Source organism: Ceratotherium simum, chromosome 21 (assembly GCF_057802395.1).
Source record: "Ceratotherium simum simum isolate JZ-2026a chromosome 21, ASM5780239v1, whole genome shotgun sequence".
Classification (NCBI taxonomy): domain Eukaryota; kingdom Metazoa; phylum Chordata; class Mammalia; order Perissodactyla; family Rhinocerotidae; genus Ceratotherium; species Ceratotherium simum.
The window spans coordinates 50,308,550-50,331,540 of NC_141920.1; the positions used below are offsets into that span (position 1 = coordinate 50,308,550).

The window sequence follows — 22,991 nt, forward strand, 5'->3', positions numbered from 1 at the left end:
CACTGCCAATCTTCTCTTCTTATATGTGAGCCGCCACCATAGCATGGCCATTGACAGATGAGAGCTGCAGGTCCATGCCAGGGAACCAAACCCGGCCGCCAAAGTGGAGTGCACCGAACTTAACCACTGGGGCTGGCCCATCAGCCTATTATACTTTGTCAAGCAACCACTTCCAAGAATTCCAGGGTAGCTCACCTGAGAGGCTGTGGATCTATGGGAGAATCCAGCAGCATCATGGCTCCAAGCAGCGGAACAGTGAGGGAAACAGCCAGCATCAAGAAGGTCACTCGGAAAACTCTGCTGCTAAAGGAGCTGCCGGAAATAAAATATGCATAGGCAATCAGCAGAGGCTCAGAGAGGACGAGCTCTGCTGGTCTGGAAGCCCTTCCAGAAGAGCAGGCCTCTTAACCCAGTTTCTCCACTACAAGGCCACTGACCTTCATGGCTTCTGATTAAACTTCAGCACTGTTTGCTAGGATTAGCAAACATGCCTTTGTTCTTTTTTTTTTAATCTTCCAGCTGAGTGGGACACTCTTATCAGTTGTTTTCCAAACAGTATGATAGGCTATATCTTGACTCCTCTAGCAGAGTTTTTAAAGAGGGCAAACTCGAAGAACTGATGAACACAAAAAGTAATGAGAGAAAGAGTTGCCCTGAGGGAAAGGAGACACTCATCTACAGACAAGACAGGTGTTCCCCAAAAGCCCCTATTTCCTGGTACATGGATTCAAGGCAGCAACACTCAGTACTGTGTGCCCCTAAAACTCTCAGGTTTTGTGGATAAAAGAGACAGAGATAAATTCATGGAGCCAATGGAAGGAGAACTACTTCCTGAGCATCCAATCCCCCAGTCATTTTGCAGATCACACCTTTAAGAACTCAAAAGGAAATCCCAGATCTTCTGCCTGGAGGAGTCTGCCAGATACTGACAGTTATTTACACAGAATCTATAAAATTCAAATTCCAATTCATCACTACTAGAGCCTTGGAAAGATCTGAAAGCTGCCTTGGGAATCTTGTGTGAAGTTTCTGGACAAATGACCAACAATGACTAAAATCTCCTTCAAACAATCCTTGCATACATCATTACTTATCAGGTAAACAAGTGAGCACATTTAGCCTCTTGTTACTAAATAAACTTTATAGGATCATTTGCTTACATTAAGTGCATTCAAATTTACTAAACACTTGACATCAAGATTAACTTAAAGCAAATAAAATCATGAGCTCCTAAGATGGAGAATCCTTTCCTATCAAAAAAAAAAAAGTTGACTTTAAAGAAAAAAATCAAGACACCTTCTTTTTTTTTTTTTTTTTTTAAAGATTTTATTTATTTTATTTTTTCCCCCCAAAGCCCCAGCGGACAGCTGTGTGTCGTAGCTGCACATCCCTCCAGTTGCTGCATGCGGGACTCGGCCTCAGGATGAACGGAGAAGTGGTGCCTCGATGCGCACCCGGGATCCGAACCCGGGCCACCAGCATCGCAGCACGCGCACTTAACCACCAAGCCACAGGGCCGGCCCTCAAGACTCACTTAAACTTGATTTGAGGGCAGAGTATTGTTCAACTTTTGACAGGACAGTCTTCTGCTGTATACACCTGTTCCGGGGTAATGTAGAAATGTGGGGGCCTGGGCACCAGCCCTAACTTTCCCAACAACCAGCCAAGCCACTTCAGGCGAGTTTCTTTACCCAAAGCCCACGGGTTCCCCATTGTGAAATGGGGTTTGGGGCAGGGTAATTGCAATGTCCTGCCCAATTCTGGACATACATGATTTTAAGAAATGAATACAGCAAAAAATAAAATAAATCATTCTGTTTCTATTGGGGTAGGTGGAAATGAAAGGCAAAGGGAAAGAAAGGCAAAGAAGAGGAGAAGGAGAGGCTTTCAGAATGCACCCTGCTGACATTTTGGATAGCGCCACTGAAGAGTGCTTGAATTCTGCCAACAATCAGAATGGGCAGCAAACATATTCTCCCCTAGAGCTGCCAGAAAGGAACACGGCCCTGCCGACACCTTGATTTCAGCACAGTGAAACCTGTCCAGGACATCTGACCTTCAGAACTGTAAGATAATCAATTGTGTTGCCGCTAAGTGTGGTCATTTGTCACGGCAGCCGTAGAAAACTAATACAGTTTTCTAATTAAACTAATTTTGCTACCTGGAACTGGGGTGCTACTGTGACAAATACCCAAAAATGTGGAAGCAGCTTTGGAATCAGGCTGTGGGTGGAGGATGGAAGAATTTTGAGGAGCAGCATAGAAAAAGTCTAGATTTCCTTGAACAGACTGTTAGTAGAAATTGGATGTTAAAGGCTCTACTAGCAAGGGCTCAGAATGAAGTGAGAAGCAAGGCAGAGAAAACATACATCATCTTAGAGAATACCTAAATCGTCGGGAACAGACTGTTAGCAGAATTATGGGCACTGAGGGTGCTGCTGCTGAGGGCTGAAAAGGATGTCAGGAACAAGTTATTGGATACTGGAGGAAAGCAGATCCTTGATACAGGTGGCAGAGAGCTTGGCTGAACTGTGCCCTGCAGTGATGTGGAAAGCAGAACTCGTAAATGATGAACCAAGACATTTCGCTGAGGACATTTCCAAGCAGAGCTGAAGGTACAGCCTGGTTTCTTCCCGCTACTTTCTCCTCCAGAGCAGGACAGTCATGGGGACAGTGCTAACCACTTCTTTTTTCCTTTGGCATTTCCCCTTTGCTGTTGAGAATCCTAATCTGTATTTATTTTCCTTCTAACAGCCTCCCCAAAACAAATTTTGTTCCTAACTTCCTTCTCATATAGGGTTCAAAACCCAATCCCAGCCAGGTCAAGTGCCAAGTTGTCAGTCTTTACCCCTTTTGCTAGCTGGGAAAGGAGGTGGTCCGAGTCCCAAACCAGGCTAGGAGAGGCTGAGAGAGCCCAAGCTCCTGGAAGAAGACAGGCAACCACAAAGGGAAAAATCAGGCCAAGCCCTACACCTCCCAGTCCTGTCTCCAAACCCCAGGGCCACACAGCCTTCTTCTAATGTGAGTGACTTAGGCCGGTCAAGGGTACAAGAACACAGTGCATGGAAATGCATACATGGCACTGATGAGCTATGAACCTGACATGACAGCAGGCTAATGCAACCTGAGAGGTCTGCAGCAGGGAAAGGGGTAAGGACCATGAAGGAAAATGACAAAAACAGTGAAAAGAAGAACATGCCAGGCAATGTGCTTTATGTGGGTAACTAGGCGGAACACGCATCTCTCTGCTTTACAAATGACGGCAGGGAAAGGCACAGTGGCTGCCCACAGCCCACTACCAGAACTGGAAGACATGATCAAGAGCCAGGTCTGACTTCAGGCTTGCAGTTACCACAGCAACGACCCCTGCCAAGGACAAGAGGACAGGAAGAGGACGCCCGGACCTAGAGCCCCCGGAGTTGGGGTTTGAAACACTGTCTGCAAAGTCGCTGGTGATACGCCTACTCTGGACATCTCATATAGATGGAATCACACGACACGGACCTTTGTGAGTGGCTTCTGTCACTTGGCATAACGTTTCGAGGTTCACCAAAGTTGCAGTGTGCATCCAGTACTGCACTTCTTCTTACGACTCAGCAACATTCCATTTTAAGTACAGACCACAATTTGCTTATCCACTCATCTGCTAACGAACATTTGGGTGGGAAGAGGAAATGGGGAGTGATTACTTCTGGTACAAGGTGTTTTCATGGGGTGATGAAAAAGTTTTGAAACTAGAGAGAGCTAGTGGTTGCCCAACACTAAATATCACTGAACCGTACACTCTGAGGTGGTTCATTTTACGTTACGTGACTTTCACCTCAAAAAAGAAAAGTTAACAGTGATGAAAATGTTCTAAACTTAGATTGTGGTGACTGGTGCAAAACTCTGTGAATATACTAAAGACCACTGAATTGGACATTTTAAATGGGTGAATTTTATGGTGTGTGAATTACACCTTAACAAAGACGTTAAAAAAGAATACGTGCTTTAAGGGGTTGTTGAACTTTAAGCCCCCATTTCCAAACCTTGACCACAGAGGTGGAATGACGACAGCAGGGAGATTAAGGCAGAGTGAGTGAGGAGAAGCTGCTAGAACAGGTCAGGGCCAGGGGCAGATCCCACAGAGCCCTGAGGGCCGGGGCAGTGCCCGCTAGCTCGCACGGTGGATGTCCACGAAGGCTGAAACATCGAGCACTGCCCTAATTCTTTACTCAAGGAACCGTGGCTGCACAGGTCATCTCACACATGTTCAGAGAAACACACTTTCCCCTTGCTCGCACTGACTGAGCCCAGTTCTGCTTTCAGGAGCAGCAAACCCTTGCCCTCCCTGACAGCCCTCCCCAGGACCAATGCCCGCCATCACACGGCCCTCAGGTCTCTCTTCTCTGGGCGAAGCATCCCCAGTCCTGCAGGAGCTCCTCAGATGGTGGGGCTTGCAGAACATTATCTTTCCTAGTTGTTTCAGAGTTTGCCAAAGTCCCCCAAAACATGTGGTGCCCAGAACTCAAAGCAAAGTTCTAACCTAAACCATAAACTGTCATTCTACAAAATAGTTTTAATTGCCAAAACTGAAAAATAGGGGGATTTCACATAAAAATCTGGGTTTCCGGCTTTGCTTGAAAAAGTGGGAGATCTGGCCCTATAAAACCCAAAGCTGCAGGGCAGCTGCACAACAGTTTCCACTCTTCAGAGGGGCATGCACTCTCCTCTTCTCCCCAGCCCCCACACTTGCTGCAGACCCAGCCACATCAGGCTGGTGTAAGAACCAAACAATATGACTGACGTATGTGCAGTTCTAAGACCAGGGCCTGGAACACAGACGGTGCTCAGTAAACGGTAGGGAGCAGGACCGCTGCTCCCCTGGAGGCACCTGAGTCTGTGACTGTCAAGGGGTACAGAGTTCCAGGGGGTGGGAGCGGCGTTGACGGCTCCAGTAACTGTGCTCTGGGCACCACTTATTTTACCCCAAGGTTCATTAATTTTTTGGCAGGCCCATCTCACAGCTGGTTCCTGAAAACTCATAGTCAACTACAATTCTACCGTTCCTCCATTCTGCCGCCTGCCTCTGCACATCTGCCTGACCTTAAATAAAGCACACTCCATTTATCCCCATCCATCTTCACTGACAAGCTGCTGCGTGTTCCCATCATACTCTCCTTCCCCTTCTGTGTTGATGCACCCAGAAAGGCTGGCAACTTCCTTCCCAGGTGCCGTCTGGGAAATCAACTTGTTTGCTCCAATCTCTCAGAAGAGCCCCAAGTGATGTTTACCTCCTTGAGGACATCTGCACCCTGAAATTTCTTACAGCCTCTAAGGGCAAGAGAGCAATCACGGTGATGCAACAGGATTTGACAGTTGCTGTTGGCTCAGCACGATTTACAAAATCCCTATCCTATCATTTCACCAGCCAAATCTGAAGGGGGTTCTCTAACCCCTTCTGCACACAGGACATCAGGGCCTCACGTCACGGCCTGAAGTCCCGACCAACAGTCTCCGAGAGATCAAAAAACCTTGTGATTTATATGGATAATCTGTAGCCCCAAATCCACAAAGGACAAGACCCCCAGGCGTCAAGGCGATCCACGAAACCTAAGAAAATCAAACAACAACAAACAGTCTTTTTAAGTGACTGCACCTTGATTTTGTTTATTTTTACACGCCTTGAAACTGCGGCTCCTAGACTGCAGATGTCATTTTAGCATTGAAAATAAGAAACAAGCTAAAAGAGGCATCTGAAAACACACACCTGGGGGAAGGGCTGAGAAGAAAACTCTGGATTCCTGACTCCTCATGACAATGAGTTTATGATGGCCCCACCTGTTCCCCCACACCGCCTTTCTTACTCTTCAGTCTTAAAAAGGGAAAAGGATGAGGGCCAGCCCTGTGCCGTAGCAGTTAAGTGCGCACGCTCTGCTTCGGTGGCCCGGGTTTCGCAGGTTCGGATCCCGGGCACACACCAACGCACCGCTTATCAAGCTATACTGTGGCGGTGTCCCATATAAAGTAGAGGAAGATGGGCACGGATTTTAGCCCAGGGCCAGTCTTCGTTAGCAAAAAGAAGAGGATTGGTATCGGATGTTAGCTCAGGGCCAATTTTCCTCACCAAAAAAAAAGGAAAATGGACCGAGATTTTTAATTAGTCTAATATCTTTTAGAAGTTTCAGCTCCAGTTTAGAAGCTGAAAAAGCAGCTGTCAGATTTGCACTGTATTCACCCCTCACTCCTGAACACTTACAGATGAACGTTAACCACAGCTCTCTCTTCCCAGACGAACTACGTTCCAAAAGAGGAGGAATCACTTCAGTGTGACAACCATTCTGTCAATAAAGTTTCTATAGCATTTAGGGAAACTGATGCCAAATAATAATAACTACAAGCCTGCACTGGTATGTTAAAGTGCTTAGCTCATCTATGTTCCACACCGAATAAAAGGATTTAACGACCAAATTCCCCATTATAGCTCAAATACAGAAATTCAAGAGCTTTGGCATAAAACCTTATTTCCAAAGCATAATTTAAAAAATATAGTTCTCAATCATTGTCCAGCTGCCAATTCTATCCTTCTTCATTCATTTTCATGTCTCTTTTGACTCCATTACTCATAACTATATAAACCACTTCACTCACACAGATCTCAATGACCTCATCAGTAAAACAGAGCTAACACCACCTTTCATGCCAAGAGCCAGGAGACCAACCAAGGTATCACTAGATGTCCCTTTCACTAAAAAATCCATTGTCCCACTTCTGTTCTGTTAATTGCATAATAGATCTTTCAAGGCCTTCTTTATTCTGTAGTACATCTAAAGTTTATTCTATAGTTGTCAAGCTTCTACTTCCTTCAGATTCCTTTACTTCACCCACAATACACAATGCTTTCCTGTCTTATGGGGAAACCCTCAACTTTTAAGGTAATCAAGAAGACAATTAGATGAACTACTAGAAATGACCACAAAAGAAATGAAAAATAGAGGAGAATCGCATGAGAAAAATAAGAATAACTATAAAGTTATAATAATAAACGTAGAAAGGAAAGTGGGTGACAAAACCTCACTTTGAAAGAGACCACTACAGATATAGAGAAAAGGGATCAAACAAATAAGACAAGAAAGAAACACAGGAAAGTAAGAACAATGTTCATGGACAGGGAAGTCAACCTATCTTAAACACAATGTAAAAGCCACACTGGAAAAGATCAGCAGCAGATGATGACTTGGGGACATCCAATTTACCCTACCGTTAAGTCAGAAATCCCCACAGAGAAACTGAAAAACAACGTAATTAACTCTGCGCCTCTGCCCTGGGGCCAGGAGTGTCCAAGGAACAGGCTGAGAGTTGGGCCCACCCAACAAGTGCCCTCAGGTAGTGAACGCCCTGGTTTTCCACAGGCTGCCTCTCCTGACAAACTCAGGGCCAGGTGCTCTTTCATTTCTCATGTAAAAGTGTACGTAGCAATGCCTTGTTTTCACGGTTTATGTAGTAGAGCACTGCCAGTCCTTGCATGTCCTTTCCTAAAGGCTCCTCAGTCATCAGCAGATGATGACTTCACAACATCCACAGCGAAAAGGTAACCAACTTGTCTCGGTTTGCCCAGGGTTAGCGCGGAAAGTCCCGCGTCCTTGGAAACCCCTGAGCCCAGGGCAAACCAGGATGGATGGTCACCTAGTCTGGACTACATACGCAGCATATTCCCGACCTTTCCACTGGTCCCGGAGTCAGCTCTTTTCGGACCTCCTTTCAGGAAAATGAGAGCGGGGGACGGGGATGCGCAGGGCCGCGGCCAGGAGGCTCCCCCTGGGATAAGATAAGCCGGAGGACAGCACGGAGGGGAAGAGCGAACAAAGGCCGTGGTGGACGGGCGAGAGGGAGCGCTCTGGAAGGTGGACGGGAGTGAGGGGCAGGAGGGGCGGGCGCGGCGCGAAGCGGCCTGGGCACCCGAGGGCCGGGGAAGAAGGCTGCGATAACGCCCGGAGGACCTGGCTGCTGGAGGGCCTGGCAGGTGCCCCCGCTGGCCGGAGCGTTTCCTCTTCCGTAAGAGGTGCTGTGCCGCGGGGATGAAATGGAGGGAGCCTGCAGCGCTGGGCACCGCCCGTACCCGCTGCCGTTATCGCCGCCGTCAGGCCTGGGAGGGCGCCCGCCGCTCGGGACCCCGGTTTGCGGGCTCGGCCTACCTGCCGTCCTTGGCCTCCAGGGCCCGGCCATCGTCCGTGACGACCTGCGGCCGCAGGGGCCGGCGCTGCCGCAGCCCGTCCGCCTCGCTCATGGCACAAACACCACCTCCGCCCACCCGGCTACCATCCGAACTGAGCAGCGCGGGCTCAGAACTGGCCACGCGCGCAGCCGGCCCCGCCTCCGCCGGCCGCGCAGGGAAGTGACGTAAAGTGGCACCGCCTCTTCCGGCCGCGGGCAGGCGGCCTCTGGGTGTCGCTTCGCGGCTCTTCGCCCCGAACTTCGTGGTGACTTCGAGCGAGCCGTGACCTCGGGTCTCCCGGCCGGGCGCGGGACTCGGAACCAGCCCGAGCGAGCGCCAAGGCCTCTGGGGCCCGGAGCGCGCGTGCTGAACCGGGCTCGCCCGGCCCGTCCCTTGCGCGTCCCGCCGTCCGGTCAGTCTGTTTCTGACGGTTAGAGGACGGTGATCGTCGTGCGCATCGGCGCTGCTGGGCCGCGGTGTTGAGTTAGTGTCCTAGAGAGGATGGCGCTGCCTACTGGGTGACAGAGACCCCTGTTCCCACGGCAGCGTAAAAAATAAGGAGTTCGTATTCTTGGAGGCAGGGGAGTGCAGTAACCCCCGCCTGAAAACTATATGACTTTTCCAAACCGATCCGGTTAAGGGGGAAACTTAGGCTAGAAAATGTCCCTTTGGTTAGGCCTGGGTGTTGAGTATTAAATATTTTTGTTATAACAGGCGTTTGATAAAGTTAATAAAAGGGTAACCCTTAGAAGTAAAGACCGATGTATAAGTAGAAACTAACATTAATTACAATAACTAAAGTCCAAGAAAGCATGAAGCAATCATCAGTTCGTTCATTAACAGTATTTTAGTGAGCCGGGTATATTTCTAGGTGCTGGAGATGATGGTGAGCAAACCACGGACAATCTCCCTCACTTAGGAAATTAAACTGAGGGAGTCGACTTTAATCAGATCATTATAAAATTAAATGTAAAGTTTTAAATGTAATAATTGCATTAAAGAGGAATAACATGGTCTTGTGAGAGCATTTGACAGGTGAAGGAGCTGAAAGATTAGTAGGATTTGGGGAAGAACCAGGGAGGAGGATTTCCAGGCAGAGGAAACTAAGTCCAGTTACTCTGCATCATCTCTAAAAAGGCATGTTCAAAATGAAGTGTGTTGAGAATTGATGTCCTTGTTGCACCTGAAGGCATTCCTGTTGCCAACGTGCCATTATCCTTCTCGGTGCTAGATGGCGCTAGAGTCACCCATGACTCCCATAAAAGATGAAGACCCAGCGTCAGGGAGGTGAAGAGTTCCTAGGGATCCCAGGTTATAATTCAGGCCTGGGCAACATTTTACCTCATTCCGTGTCTAACGCAACCAGTCTGTATCAGGGATGGTTTTAACAGTACTGCCTGATCTGTCACCTTCCTGCCTGTTTAGATTATCCTTCTTGAACTGTATCCCGTGTTTCACGCACTGGTGATTGCTTGCTGTCTCTAACCCTATGCCTTCCTCCTTTTGTCCATATTGTTTCTTCTTCCTCTGTTATGCTTCCCTTCACCTACACTTGGCCAAAACCATTTTTATCACTCGGGACCCACTTCAGGTATCACTGCTGAAAATACTTTCCCTAATTTCTCAAGCAGAGCATCTTTGTTTCTAAGGCACAGTGATCATGCCCCCAGTTATAAGACTTAGCACGTTTCATTGGGGTTGTTGATATTCCATGCCCAGTGTTGAAGCCTACCAACCAAAAATAGACAGGAACATATGTGAAAAAGAAAATAATAATAATAAAAAGTTAGGTATTTTGAACTTGCTGCAGCAAAGGAATGCTCCAGAGGACCTGCAAGTCTCCTCAGGATGGGGGAGTTATGGAAGCCTCCTTGTGGGGTTTGGGTCTGGAGTTAGTTATAGATAGTCTTGGCTGGGATGGGTCAGAATTTGTAAACTAGGAGAGTCACTGGAGGAGTCAGTGGTCTTATTATCTCTGGAACACATGAGTCCATCTAGAGGTATTAGGAGATCAGCTTGTGGTCTTATCTTGGAGCACATGTTCTGAATGAGCTAAATTAGGTAAATGATCTGAACTTAGATCATTTGTGTTGCATGGCATCGTTTAGTACCGTTTTTCTGTTTGCAAGTCATGGTGAGGTCTGCTTTGCTAGTTGTGGTTTGTTTCAGTTCTCAGTCCCCCCACCCCACCCTCCAGCCTAGCTGCCACCCAGCTATTGGCAGGCGGATGGGATCGCTATGATTGGTTAGACCAGGTTTCCCAACTTCAGCACTATTGACATTTTGGGCCGGATAATTCTTTGTTGGGGGAGGTGAGGAGAAGCTGTCCTGTGCACTGTAAGATGTTTAGCAGCATCCCTGGCCTCCACCCACTGGATGCCAGTGGTATCCCACCTAGTCATGATAATCAATAATGTCTCCAGACATTGCCAAGTATCCCCAGGGGGACAAAATAGCCCCTGGTCGAGAACCACTGGGTTAGACCAACCAGAACCCACCCTCCAACCTTGAGACTGTTGATGAGGTGGGCTTGCATTGAAACTCTGGCCCACATGGAGGGCATTTATCTGTCCCAACAAAATCAGTTCTGCCAGCATGGAAGAAGAGCCAGTGATGGTGGGAAGGCCCCACAGCTAAAACTAGAAATACTCTCTACTTCCAGTCTAGTACTTTTTCCCAATCCTATGTTGTTTCCATTTCTTCCACAGGTATCTCCTGAAAGCCTTCCAGGTACTCAGCTAAGTGCTGTGACAAAACAAAGGTGAGATAAGGTAAGCCAACCTGCAGGCACGTCACAGTCTAGGAGGGGAGTTACGAAGCATTATAACCAATATAAAACAGTGCCTGAGAAGAAGCGCAGAGTGCCTTGGGGGCTGCGAGGGAAGAGTCCCATTAGGGGGGAGTGACCAGAGAAGGCTTCTTGGAGAAGGCAACCTGTGAACCAGGTCTTAGGTAAGTAATATAAGGGGCAGGCTGAGGAGATGGGGAAAGACAAGGAACAGGCTAAGAGGAAAGCGTGGGGTGCCCAGGAATTGGCTAACAAGGGTTGATGATCAGGGTAAACCTCAAGGTTGTAAGTCATCAAGGAAGAAGAATTGTCTGAAAGGGGCAAAGAGGAGCAGAACTAGGCTGAACCTTCCTCCCTCACCCGAATGCAGGAGAGCAGCAGAAGGAGTGGCTTGCTCTGAACAGGGTTTCAAGCTAAGTTGTGATGGGCAGCTCTGGTTTCAGCTCAGGTGGGACAGTGGAAAGTTAAAGAATGTAAGACTAGCTTGTTCACAGTAGAAAAAGCATCTCAGAGGTCATTCAGTTGCCAAAAACAGACATCCACAAAAGCCAGCTTAAGATGAGGGAGAGATTTCTTGGAAAGATAGGGGGTTATCTTATGGAACTCCAGCGCAGAAAGTAAAGCCAGGCCTCACACGGACTGAGCGAGGCCCTAGAAAAACAGGAGCAGAGTTCCTCTCTGCCTCCCTGGTGCCTCGCCGTGTGTTGTCTGCATTCCTTCCATGATTCTGTGGAGGTTCCTGGTGCTTGGCTGGCTGCCTTCTCTTTTGTTGCCCTCCACCGTAGAGCCAGAAAAGATGCATGGTCGCTTTTCCAGCTCTGAAGCTAAGGTGGTCACGGGCAGTGTTCTGACAGCAAGATGAAAGCAGAGATCTAGGAATTCTTTCTCTTTCTTTTTTTGGTGAGGAAGATTGGCCCTGAACTAACATCTCTGCCAGTCTTCCTCAATTTTTGTATGTGGGACGCCGTCACAGCATCACTTGATGAGCAGTGTGCAGGTCTGCGCCCAGCATCCAAACCCGCACACCCTGGGCTGCCGAAGTGGAGCACGCAAACTTAACCACTACGCCACCAGGCCAGCCCTGGGATTTCTTTTGACCTCTAGGAAAGTTTTTGCTTTTCCTATAAAAGGGAGAGATGGTACTGGCCTTGCCCTTTCTTCTCCTACCTTGAACCCCAGAGTTATGCTTAGAGCGGCAGCAGTGTCTTATGACTGGGTGACGCTTGAGGTCTAAAAGACAACACACAGAACAGAAAACCTTAGGTTCTTGATGGGACCATTGAGCTGCTCACCCACTGCCAGCAACCACTTACCCTGGGCTTCTCGTTATATGAGGAAAACAGTCCCTTGTGCATCTGAGCCACTGTCAGCTGAGCAGTTTGTGCTTGCGCCTGAATGTGTTCCGTCTGATATGCCAGCATTCTCTGCTTGGACATGCCCATGGCAGAAAATGAACGCAGCAAGCCCAGCTCTCCATGACTTTCCATTTCAAGTTTCCCACACCAACTAACTACAGTCTCTGATTCCTGGACTGAGAAGCTGGTTTTCCCAACTTTGGTGAAGTGCCCAAGCCTGACTTATTATTTGTGTTAGGAGGCAAGATCCCAGGGCCCCCTGAGCATTCGACAGGAATCAAGACAGCAGACTAGGCAGTATCAGTGTGAGCTGGGCAGGACCAGCACATTGAATGATGTCTGCCCCAGTGAAAAGCAGGTCGGCATAGAAGTAAGGATTATAAATAGGTTGACTAGAGAAAACTGCCTTAATTGCCCTAATGAGAATTCTTAAGGTCAACCCAGACTCAGTAGGAAAAGGTGCTCAGTAGGAAAGACATTCGGCAGTCAGCGTCTGCCATGTGCGTGGACGTTCATAATTGTTACTCTGTTGAAAAGTGAACTTATGTTATTCTCTTGGGACTCTTAACACTGACATTTCATGGTTGTTATAAGTCACTCGTTAACCTCTTGTTTCATTACACCCAGAAACCATTTCTTTAAAGCAACTAATCGTTTCTCTTTGGACGATTCCTGCTCTGCCTTTTTGAACAAATGCATGCATGCTTGTCAGCGTTAAGTGTTTCCTTGACTCTCAGGAATAAAGAGATGCGTGGTTGGGTGAGATGATGTCCTTCTTTGGGAAATGAATTAGCCCAAGGTGTGTCTGTTTGTCCAGAAGGCTGCTTGACAGAAGTTTGGACCTGCAGGAGCAGGGAGACTAGACAGCTTCTCTTGTTGCAAGAGAAGTTGGCAGGCTGACTGTTCCAATAGGCTTTCTAAACTCCTTAGTACTTACTGGTTGGTTAGTAATGTTCTAGGACAGCCAACATCCAGCTATCTTCCCTTTTCTACTTCCGGGTTTATTTAGAGCAGGATTCTTGCCCTCTGTTTTGTCACCTCCTTGGCCACAGTTGGCATCCTTTGGTGTGGGTTCCAGGGGCACTCACCAACTCCTTCTCTCCTACTTGGAATAAAGACTGGTGCAGGCAGGGCTTCAGTTTGACATTTGGCCATAGCCACTGTGATGGAACCCTCAGGTGGTGCATTTTGGAGGGTCACAGCTTGCCTCTAGCATGAGGTGTCCCCAGTCTCCCCATATCCTTAATAGAGGGAGAAGAGGAATCTGGGCAGTTGAGCAAAAGAGTGACCCTTCTTCCCACCCCAAATGTAGAAATAGAGGCCTAGCTTCTTTTTTTTCCCTCCTCCTCTTTTCCCTCCAGAGAGCAGAGTAAGTGAAAACAAAATGATTCCCCTGCTGTGATACTTGTAAACCAAGGCAGCAGGCAGGAGGGTTTTTGTGTCACACAGGTAGCCCACAGGGGTTTGGTCAAAACCATTGCATTCTTTACAAGCCTGTGCTGTCTTTCACAGTGGTTCCCCTCTGCCACCTCATGCCACTATAGAATTCCAGAGTGCCTTTCTCCACTGTGGAATCCAAAGCTCCATTCTTTACCACACGGCTAGGCAAGCAAGACATCTGTTAATTCATTCAACAGTTATGGAGCACTTGCCGTGTGTCAGGCCCTGATCTAGGTACTGGGAACAGGAGGTGAATCCTGCCCTCAGGGAGCTTACCTTCAAGTGAGGAGGGCCGACTGTAAATCGGCCTTGCTTCACAGTGGGCTAAGAAGGCAGGGAGTTTGGAAGCTGCTGTTTTGCATTGGGTGTGAAAGATTGAAGCAATTGACACTGAGTTGTGAGTAACGCTTCCTGAGACCCTATGAAGGCCTAGTCCATTAGCTGCATGTGAGTGGGAAGATCATTTCAGCAGGGGTCTTAGTGTTGGTTTTAGTTGCATTGTTGATCGTTGTGTGTACTGCAGACACAAGCTATGAATATCTTCCCTTTTATTTCACTGAGTGCCACAGAATCCTTAAAGGGAAGCGAGTCTGGAATACAAGGCATTTATGAATTCACAGAAGGAAGGTTTCCTGAACTCATGAACTGATTTTAAGTATTTACCTTTTCTCCAGGGTATTTTCTCGTTCTGCTCTTTGTCCAGCATTTACACACCAGAGACATCACTAAGCAGATGGGCACTTCTTCCTTCCCTTCCCACTCCACAGTGCTGCTTTCCCAGTTTGCTTCCTGTTAAGTCTCCTATGCCGGGAGGACTGTCCTAGTGGTTAGACGCCATAATCGGAGTGTTGTGACCTTCACAGTGTGGCAACTCGACTCAAGGCATTATATGAAGGTAAAAATAAATGTGTATGCTAGGCAGCAGTGGCAAATGCCTCAACTGGTCATCATGAATTGTGTCACCCAGAGTGCCGAACTTTAAGACAGTGGTTCTCAACTTGGCTGCATGTTAGAATCATCTGGGAAGCTTAAAAATATGCTGATGCCTGCATCGCACCCCAGAAATCTTGATGTAATGGGTCTGGGGTCTGGCTTCACCATTGGGAGTTTTAAAGCTCCCCAGATACTTGTAAAAGCCAAAGTTGAGGATCACTGCTTAGAGGGGATCTCGGAAACTGAGAAATACATCTGGCATTCCAGTTTGGGGGAGGGGCAGGGGTCTGAGTCCAGTGTCCCTAAGATTGGAGACCAAGAGAATCACCCCACCACCAGCCTGAAGGACTGCCTACCTGCAGGAAACATCAGCTCTGGGCTGAGAGGGGCTGGAGGGACTTGATGAAACTCCCTCCTCTGGGCTGGGACCCTGAAGAGCTGTGATCTGGCATTGGGAACATAGATTATGAGGAGAAATGGGTGGGGGTGGCTTCTGACCTGCTGGGGGTTACCTGAGTTTTTGTTTTACATCAAGTTGTTAAGCTGTACATTTATGTTTTGTACACATTTTTATTTATGTTTGTTTTATTTCACCAAAAAAAGTCTAAAAAAAAGCTATTGCTTGGCTTGAAAGTTCTCTTTATCCAGGTCACTTTCTTAAATTGAAATAGAAGGAAATACATTTACTGTTGGGCTTCATCAGTGATCCCCAAAAGCTGGTCATCAGGGTGTGGCCAACTGTGTAAAACAGCTGGGAATTGTTAGAAGTTCAGATTTCCAGCCTCCTGAGCTTCAAGCTCAGCAGTTCTGAGGTGGGGCCCAGGAACCTGTGTTTTCATTGAGCAACCAGGTGAGCCTGGTACTGGTCCTTGGAAACTTTGCCTGGTGACCACCACGTGCTCCATGGACAGCAGCATCTCATGAACAGAGGCCAGGCGGGGCACTTGGACTTTGAGACCCCTCTGGACCCGAAGAATCCACAATTCTGGGAATAGCAGTCGGCATGCAACTGGTTTAGAGCCAGCTTTGAGAAAAAGTAGAATTTATTTTTATTGGTGTCTTAATTACTTGAACTCAAGAAAGCAGAAATCTCCATCCAGCCCAACAGTTTGGAAATAAAATGTTAACACAATAAGTTGGTTCCAAAACATAATTTTTTAGAAGAGAATTTCATAATAAAATGTCTCTCTTGTCCCTTGAATATGGAAATAATACAAAATATCTTCATATGACCAAATCATAAAGGCTATCTCTGAACCAAAGTTCTATATAGAGACAAATCTTGAAGGTTATATTAAGTATTAACTACAACCCTTTAGAGAAAATGTTCCCAAAACAAGGAATGGCTAGAAAAGTCCCAATTTGAAAATTATTCTACATTTTGTCACTGGCTAATATCTACCTCTATAGCTAATGACTGATTTATAATACACCCTATCAGTAATTCCCAGCTCTTTAAGCTTCAGGATCAAGATAATCTTATACCAGGTTTTATTTATTTATATTATAATGTTCCTCCTATTTGTGTTACATTTCTCACCTCTACAGCATAAGAACCTATGTACAGTCTGTATTCGTGGATTATGTCCACAAAAAACCCCACATCTGTAGGTTAGCAGTTGTGTTAGTCTCTTCAGGCTGCTATAACAAAATACCACAGACTGGGGGCTTATAAACAACAGAAGTTTATTTCTTACAGCTCTGGAGGCTGGGAAGGCCAAGATCAAGAAGCTGGCAGATTTGGTGTCTGAGGAGGGCCCGCTTCTTGGTTCTTAGATGGCCATCTTGTTGCTATGTCCCCACATGGCAGAAGGAGCAAGAGAGCTCTCTGAGGCCTCTTTTATAAGGGCACTAATCCCATTCATAAGGGCTCCACCCTCATGACCTAATCAACTCCCAAAGGCCCCACATCCTCATACAATCACCTTATGGGTTAGGATTTCAACACATGAATTTGGGGGAGACACAAACGTCCAGTCCTTGGCAGTGGTCAAGCATACCTTTTGTTCCATGCTGCAAAGATGTGCATGGATGTCCATTTCAGTCTTGTTTCTAATATAGACAAATTGAAATCATCTTAAATATCCATTAATAATGATTAGATAAATTGAGTGGCTTGCCATATGCAGTCATAACAAAAAAGATGGGTCCCCGTGTACTGATGGGGAGATATTCATGTTATATTGGGAGGGAAAAAACAAGTACAAAGTAATACGCACAGGTCCTCAATAACTTGTGAGATGCTTGGGTGGAATTCAGAATCTTTCACATTTTAGGAACACTATGCAAGACTTTCTCTCCATGTCATGGCAGATGAGATAACTGAGCCTCACACTGTCAACAGGGACAGTGATGAACAAAATATTTAACGCATTCGCTTAAAGACACTGGAGAGCCTAAACGTGGTGAGGAATTACTGGACCAGGATCCAGGAAGGACTGAGCCCAGGTTGGGAGCCACTTTTTCCCTGAGTGCATTTTCAGGTTCCAAAGGAGAAAGTTGAGAGGCTGAGCCATGTTTCTGACAGCCAGTTCTGAGTTAGTTGGTTTGGAGACACATTTGATAAGATTCCTCGTGAGTCCTGCAGATGGAGCAGCAGTTGCCCACAGAGCTGACCAACTCAGTGACATGCTTGTGTTGGTTTTTCTTTCTTCCCGTTTCACACCCACCCCCACCCCCGTTCCTCACACTTGTTCCTGGAATCACATTTCTAAGTAAGTTACCTGCATGCAAGCCTTTATATCTGGCTCTGCTTTCAGGGCAGTCGAGACTAAGGCAGGAAGTGAGAAAATAGAATGTGAGAAGTCCCAGCATATGAGAAGTTTGGGGTCCTCAAAAAAGAAGAGAGGACAGGCAAAAGCTTGAGAGAATGATTGAGATATTTCCAAAACTGGTTAAGATGGACATGAAGCCACAGATCCTATAAGCCCTGCAGGGTCCAAGCAGAATAAATAAAAACAAGTCAACAAAAAAATAATACTGTAAAAACCAAAAATAACTGGTATTCACAGGCCCAGAAATGATATATTTACTTTAATTCTCTTATGCAGCAGAATTCCCAAATGATGAAAGAAAAACTTATATAACTCAGATTAGAGGTCACGAAAACTCAAATTGGCATCACCATCTCTCTTCCCCGCCAAAAATCACTGTCTCGAGGAAGGCTTCCTCTTGGCCTGGATTTAGGCTGCTGCTTACCCCTAGCCAAGATACCAATTCACAGAGCTACTCAGAGGTCAACAGCAAGGTGCCTTAAATAAATAATAAAAATAAAGCAAAATACAGTGCTGTTGATATTCCTCAAAAGTCTCTCAGGAAGGGGCCACGCCTTTGGTTTGAGCATGGGAGTCAAGGGTGCAGGCTCTGAAGTCAGACAGGCTCCATCCAAACTCCCACTCTGCCACTTTTCCCACCTCTTCTGCAAAGTGGAGCATCTGCCTTGGAAGGCGACGTGAGGATGAAATGGGGTGCTGGGATCAAGAACCTGCTTAGAGCCTCCCTGCACACAGCGCTCAGCAGTGTAAGTTCCTGTCGTCATTCCAATGTTGGGTATCATGAGGGCAGTTGACGCAGCGGTGCACGTCAGCTCTGCGAGGACTAAAGGCTGTTAATTCCACAGCCAAATCTCCACTCTTCAGTCAGGCCAAGGGAATGGGGTGAGAGTTCATACTACCTTTTCTTCACCATAACTCAGTGCCGCGGGTGACCCAAGAATGAGCGTGTGCCTGAAGCATCTCATCTTAACTTTTAGTTAAATATTGTGCAGTCAAATCATGAACGTTAGCCATGATTTCTTTTTTCTATTTAATAGGACATATGTCCCTTTGGGGATTAATCATGTGGAAAAGCTGAATTTTCACTTTGAGTACAACTTTTATCAACTTTATGTGGGAATTAATTCTTAAAAGGTACTGCATACTGCTTCTTTCTAAATCTGAATATAATTTGCCTTCAGGACTTATCGTTATTAGGAATGTAATATATCACACTGGCCTGGAGATGTACTTAATGTTCAGATGAGCCATCTCTGAATCCCGGTCTTATCCCTTTTCCATGTATTTCCATACCATCAGATGTCTCATCTCTGCTTTCACTATAGCTGTCTGCTCTTCTCTCTGCTTCTCAGTGCCACTGACTTGGGTCTTTGTCAGGACATTTCAATTATGGCTGAAAACCCAAAGCAGGAAGTGAAGGCCGTGGTAGGGTGGGCCGGGGCTCTGTGTGTCTCCTTGGGGCTCCATTTCTCACGTGCTGCTCTCCTCTCAGTCAGGCCCTGCACACGGCAGCCAGGAGGCTGCTGTCGCTCACATCCACATCCTCACATATCCAGTGGTGAGTGGGCAATGGCCCCTTTTCCAAAGGTGTCTTCGTGTCTGTTTCTTGGTGGCCCTGACAGTATCACGTGGCCAGGCCTGGACCTGTTATGTTATTTAGGCCAGGGACTGTGATGCTGGGAATGACCATCCAAAGCCCCTACTAGATGGTCCCCAACAGAAATCAGGGTGGCTTTACCAGCAGAGGGATGGGCAGGACAACCTGACTTGTTGAAAGTCTGTCTGTAACCCTCTCATGATGCCCTGCCCTGGGGAAGGATGTGTGGCAACACACTGTTCCAGGAAGAGAGCAATCCTGCCGTGACTTCCCACAGCATCCAGAGGTGCAAAAATGTGTCTTTTCCCAATGAGTTCCCTTTCCATGCATTCAGAATCTACCTCAGGCTTGCCCCTGGGAGCCCTCCCCAACCTCCCTCCCCCTCCTCCCTGGGGCACAAGAACAGACACTGTCCCTGGGAACAGCCATTCTCGGCGCCTGCTTTGGAGGCAGCATTGGTCTAGGCTTTGGTAGGAGCTGACTTGGGCCTTTCAGATCCCACCTCTCATGGCACCAGTTCAATATGCTCTCCTAAAGTCTGCTTCTCCATTCAGTGGAGACAGAAAGCCTCATCCACCTACTAGAGTAAGGATAACCTAGGTTATGGGATGTCTCGCACAGGTGAAGCTTGGATGGGCAGACACTCACGGATGTAGTCTGTGATACTGATTTTGGCTGCTTAGAGATCTTTTTTGCTTCCTTGTTCTCATCTGTGTTGTAGGCTAGCACTCACCGCCAGAACTATGTTCGATGATGGGAACGTTCTTACCCGTGCTGTCCAGTCTGGTAGCTGTTGGCCACGCGTAGCTACTGAGCATTTGCACTGTGGCTACTGTGACTGAACTGTGTATTTTGTTTTATTTTATTGTATTCTATTTTTTTTTTTACTTATTTCTAAATAGCCACATGTGAGTAGTGTATTGGACAGCACAACAATCTAGAGGCAGGTAAATTTACCAAATAATAGTCTAAGATAGGTGACTTCTTATTGTATATTTCCTCCCTGTAAGACAATGGATTTTTTTTTAAGTGTTCTATTCTGAGTGAATAGGCCCCTTCCAGTTTTCTCCTTAGGATTATATTCAGCAACAAAGAATGGCATTATTTGATCAAAAACATCCCCACACACAGAAGAGAATGAACAAAATAAAGCTTTATTTGAACTTCCCTGCAGATTATTCTGAGGCTCTGGTCACTGTCCGAGTTTATATCTAAGTCATTTCATAAATAGTGCCATAACTACAGTCCTCCAGGTCCAGCACAGACGTGACAGGTCCAGGTGCATGGTTCTCTGTTACTCAGTGCTGTAACAGATGATCACTCAGTGTATCTGCGTGCTTCAGCAGGGCCACCCCGTTGGGTGTCATGGGCGTACTCACCTACTCGCTGAGAGGCCAGCACAGCTACCGTCCACAGTAGGTGTTCAGTACCCCAGCCACCCCTTGAACACCTACACAGCTGCAAGGCACCATATACTGTAGCATAAAGATAAAGACAATCTTTCTCTGTCCTCAAGGACCCAGCTCAGCAGGCTACCTTCACCTGTGCTCCATGCCATCCATCCTTGTATACTTGTCTAATAAATAAGCACTTTGTAACCTAATGATCACATCATCTTGCTAATGTTCAGAGTACTTAAGGCACCTTAAAAAGAGAGAGAGAGACTTGATTCAGAGCTCCAAGTCTCAGTGGTTCTTACCACCCCAACCACAGAATGAAGGACAGGCAGAGTTTAAAGGGACCCAGTTCTAGCCAAATTAGTGCTCTAACAAGTCACCTGAGTTTTCATTGGCTTCCCTGAACGACTCCACATGTTTGGAGCATGTTGACCTCTTACCAAGAGGCATCCAAGGTGGGGAGGGGAGTCTTTCCAGATCACAGCTTGAGAAACAGAGCACACAACTGGAGTAGCATGAGAACTAAGAGGTGGGCAGATTCATGCCATCACTTTTAGGAGTTAGTTTCAATATACACAAACCAAGGCAAAGAGAAATGTACACCAAAAAAGGATGCTGCAGGCTTGAAAGTTCTCAAGATAGCTGTGTTTAGACAGAGGTACAAATATTTCCAATTCAGACTTCCAAATATGCCAAACAATAATTAAAAGTGCAACTTCTGATCCTCTCCACATCTCCCCATGAGCAGAGGCAAAAAAGGTGATTTTCATATTTCTAAATGTTAAAAAGAATGTGTACAAGTAAAGCCACTCATTACTTGTGTGTGTGTACGTTATTATTCAAAAATATAAAAGTATAAAAATAAAACCTCTGCCTTTTGTATCTAGAAACATTTGGGAAAACATGGTTGCCTCTAATTCTCAGTCATCTGAGCAGGCTCACTTTACCAGGTGTTTCTTCTTCCTGTATTGTCTGGAGAGGACACAGAAACGGCTGACAATGACTTTTCATTCGACGAAACCAAGTTCAGGACAGTGGAACAAATACTAACCATGTCTGATGGTACCTCTTCATGGGTTCTCCAACAGAAGGAAGGAAGGAATTTTAGCACAGACTTCACCTTAGGGACAGTGTGGATTACGTGCTGGGGGAGGACTGCTTCTGGGATGTCTAGGAATAAGCCAGCTTAAGAGCTCTGTTCTAGGACAGTTGGGGCTTGGGCACTGGGGCTTGGTCAAAGAGCCCATCAATGAGCAGCAGCCCTCTTGTCTTTGTACTTCTGGTAGGCACTCAGTATTTCTCTGATGACACTGGGGTCCTCCAGGGTGGTGATGTCCCCCAGATCCTGAGCACCGCCTGTGATTATCTTCTTCAGAAGCCGCCGCATTACTTTTCCAGACCGAGTTTTTGGAAGACGTTTTACTACCTGGCAAGGAAAGGGTACAGCAGTAGAGTCTGGGGTGGCCCAGACTCCCAGCCAGCGTCAGACTGCATTGAGATAAGAAGGGCTCTGCCCTGGGATGACCCCCTCCCTGGGGAATCAATAATGAATGTCCCATATAGGATCCCGCCCCAGAGAATGGTGGGGGCCCAGGGTCTCTAGTTTTATCCTCCTACAATTTGGACCTAAAGCTCTTACCAAACTGAAAGAATCAACCATGGGTCATGCTGAAGCCCTCCACCAGGCAGGGTCTACCCATACGTGGGTTTCCCTCCCTGCTGATCCATCTGTTTCTCTCCTCAGCTATAGTAGTGAGGGCTCCCAGGCAGCAACAAAACCAAGCACAGGCCCTGGCACCTCATCTCCACACCGTGGCCTGGGCCATAGTTAGTTTTGTCTCACATAAGAGGTGAGAGCTACTTAACAAGAAAAAGGTTGTCTTGCTTAGTGTTTGAAAATTTAGCATTTAACCTTTTCAAACAACCACAGCCCATTCAGTGGCAATGGAAATACATTGAGCTGTGTTTGGGGTCTTTAATAGTGACCTAAGGGGAGTTCAGGTCTCCCTGAAACTCTGGTCATCAGGCCGACAGTCTGACTTTGTATGACAAGAGGTGAAGGTGGGGCCCCTCCTGCCTCTGAGGACTATCTCCAAACCAAAGAACACTATGAGGGAAATGTTAACAAAGAAAGGAGTAAAGAGCTAACTAACAGGGCTAAAAAGGTGGCCCAATTCTTCCCCAGAACTGACTGCAACACAGACTCCCTCAGATAGGGGTCTGGCGGTATCTCCCTCACCGGCACCAGGAAATGTGTTCAGAAGCCACATGGGCTGGAGAACTCTGGGACTTCCCACATGTTTCTCTATTTAAAATCTCTACTTTTCTTCCTGTCCTGTAACTAGCCTCCATGTACCAAAGAGAGCATCTCATCTTGCCCAACACTATCCCCTAAACAGGTGAGTTGTGTAAACTGCTGCTGTCACTCTGCCCCACTCCCTGTCTCTCTGAGGATGCAGCAACCCACGATCCTCACCTACCACCCAGAAAACCAAACAGCTAATGTCAGTCTTG

At 46.9% G+C, this 22,991-nt stretch overlaps 2 protein-coding genes and 1 long non-coding RNA gene across 5 annotated transcripts in view; 1 reads left to right on the plus strand and 2 right to left on the minus strand.

Moving 5' to 3' along the window:
* The window catches only part of APMAP (adipocyte plasma membrane associated protein), a 31,550-nt gene extending 23,212 nt beyond the window's left edge, over positions 1-8,338 (minus strand). The window contains exons 1-2 of one of the 2 annotated variants that reach the window (XM_087445709.1): positions 8,174-8,338; positions 196-312 (exon numbers count right to left, since the gene is read on the minus strand). In XM_087445709.1, the coding sequence (XP_087301835.1) occupies positions 196-312; positions 8,174-8,265 (209 nt within the window). In that variant the 5' untranslated portion in view covers positions 8,266-8,338. The remainder of the gene's footprint in view (positions 1-195; positions 313-8,173) is intronic. The other variant, XM_014796402.2, reaches the window with a different exon arrangement.
* Positions 8,339-8,410: 72 nt separating this feature from the next.
* Positions 8,411-18,898, plus strand: LOC147914312 (uncharacterized). 2 transcript variants are annotated; one of them, XR_015555674.1, is made up of 3 exons: positions 8,411-8,623; positions 10,902-10,964; positions 14,451-18,898. It is a non-coding gene; the product is annotated as an uncharacterized LOC147914312 (long non-coding RNA). The 2 variants fall into 2 exon arrangements; XR_015555675.1 differs by having other exon boundaries at positions 8,411-8,605.
* A 1,315-nt stretch (positions 18,899-20,213) lies between these two features.
* The window catches only part of ACSS1 (acyl-CoA synthetase short chain family member 1), a 54,098-nt gene continuing 51,320 nt past the window's right edge, over positions 20,214-22,991 (minus strand). Inside the window, exon 14 of the mRNA XM_004441954.3 lies at positions 20,214-21,903. Coding sequence (XP_004442011.2) covers positions 21,724-21,903 — 180 coding nt within the window. The 3' untranslated portion in view covers positions 20,214-21,723. The remainder of the gene's footprint in view (positions 21,904-22,991) is intronic.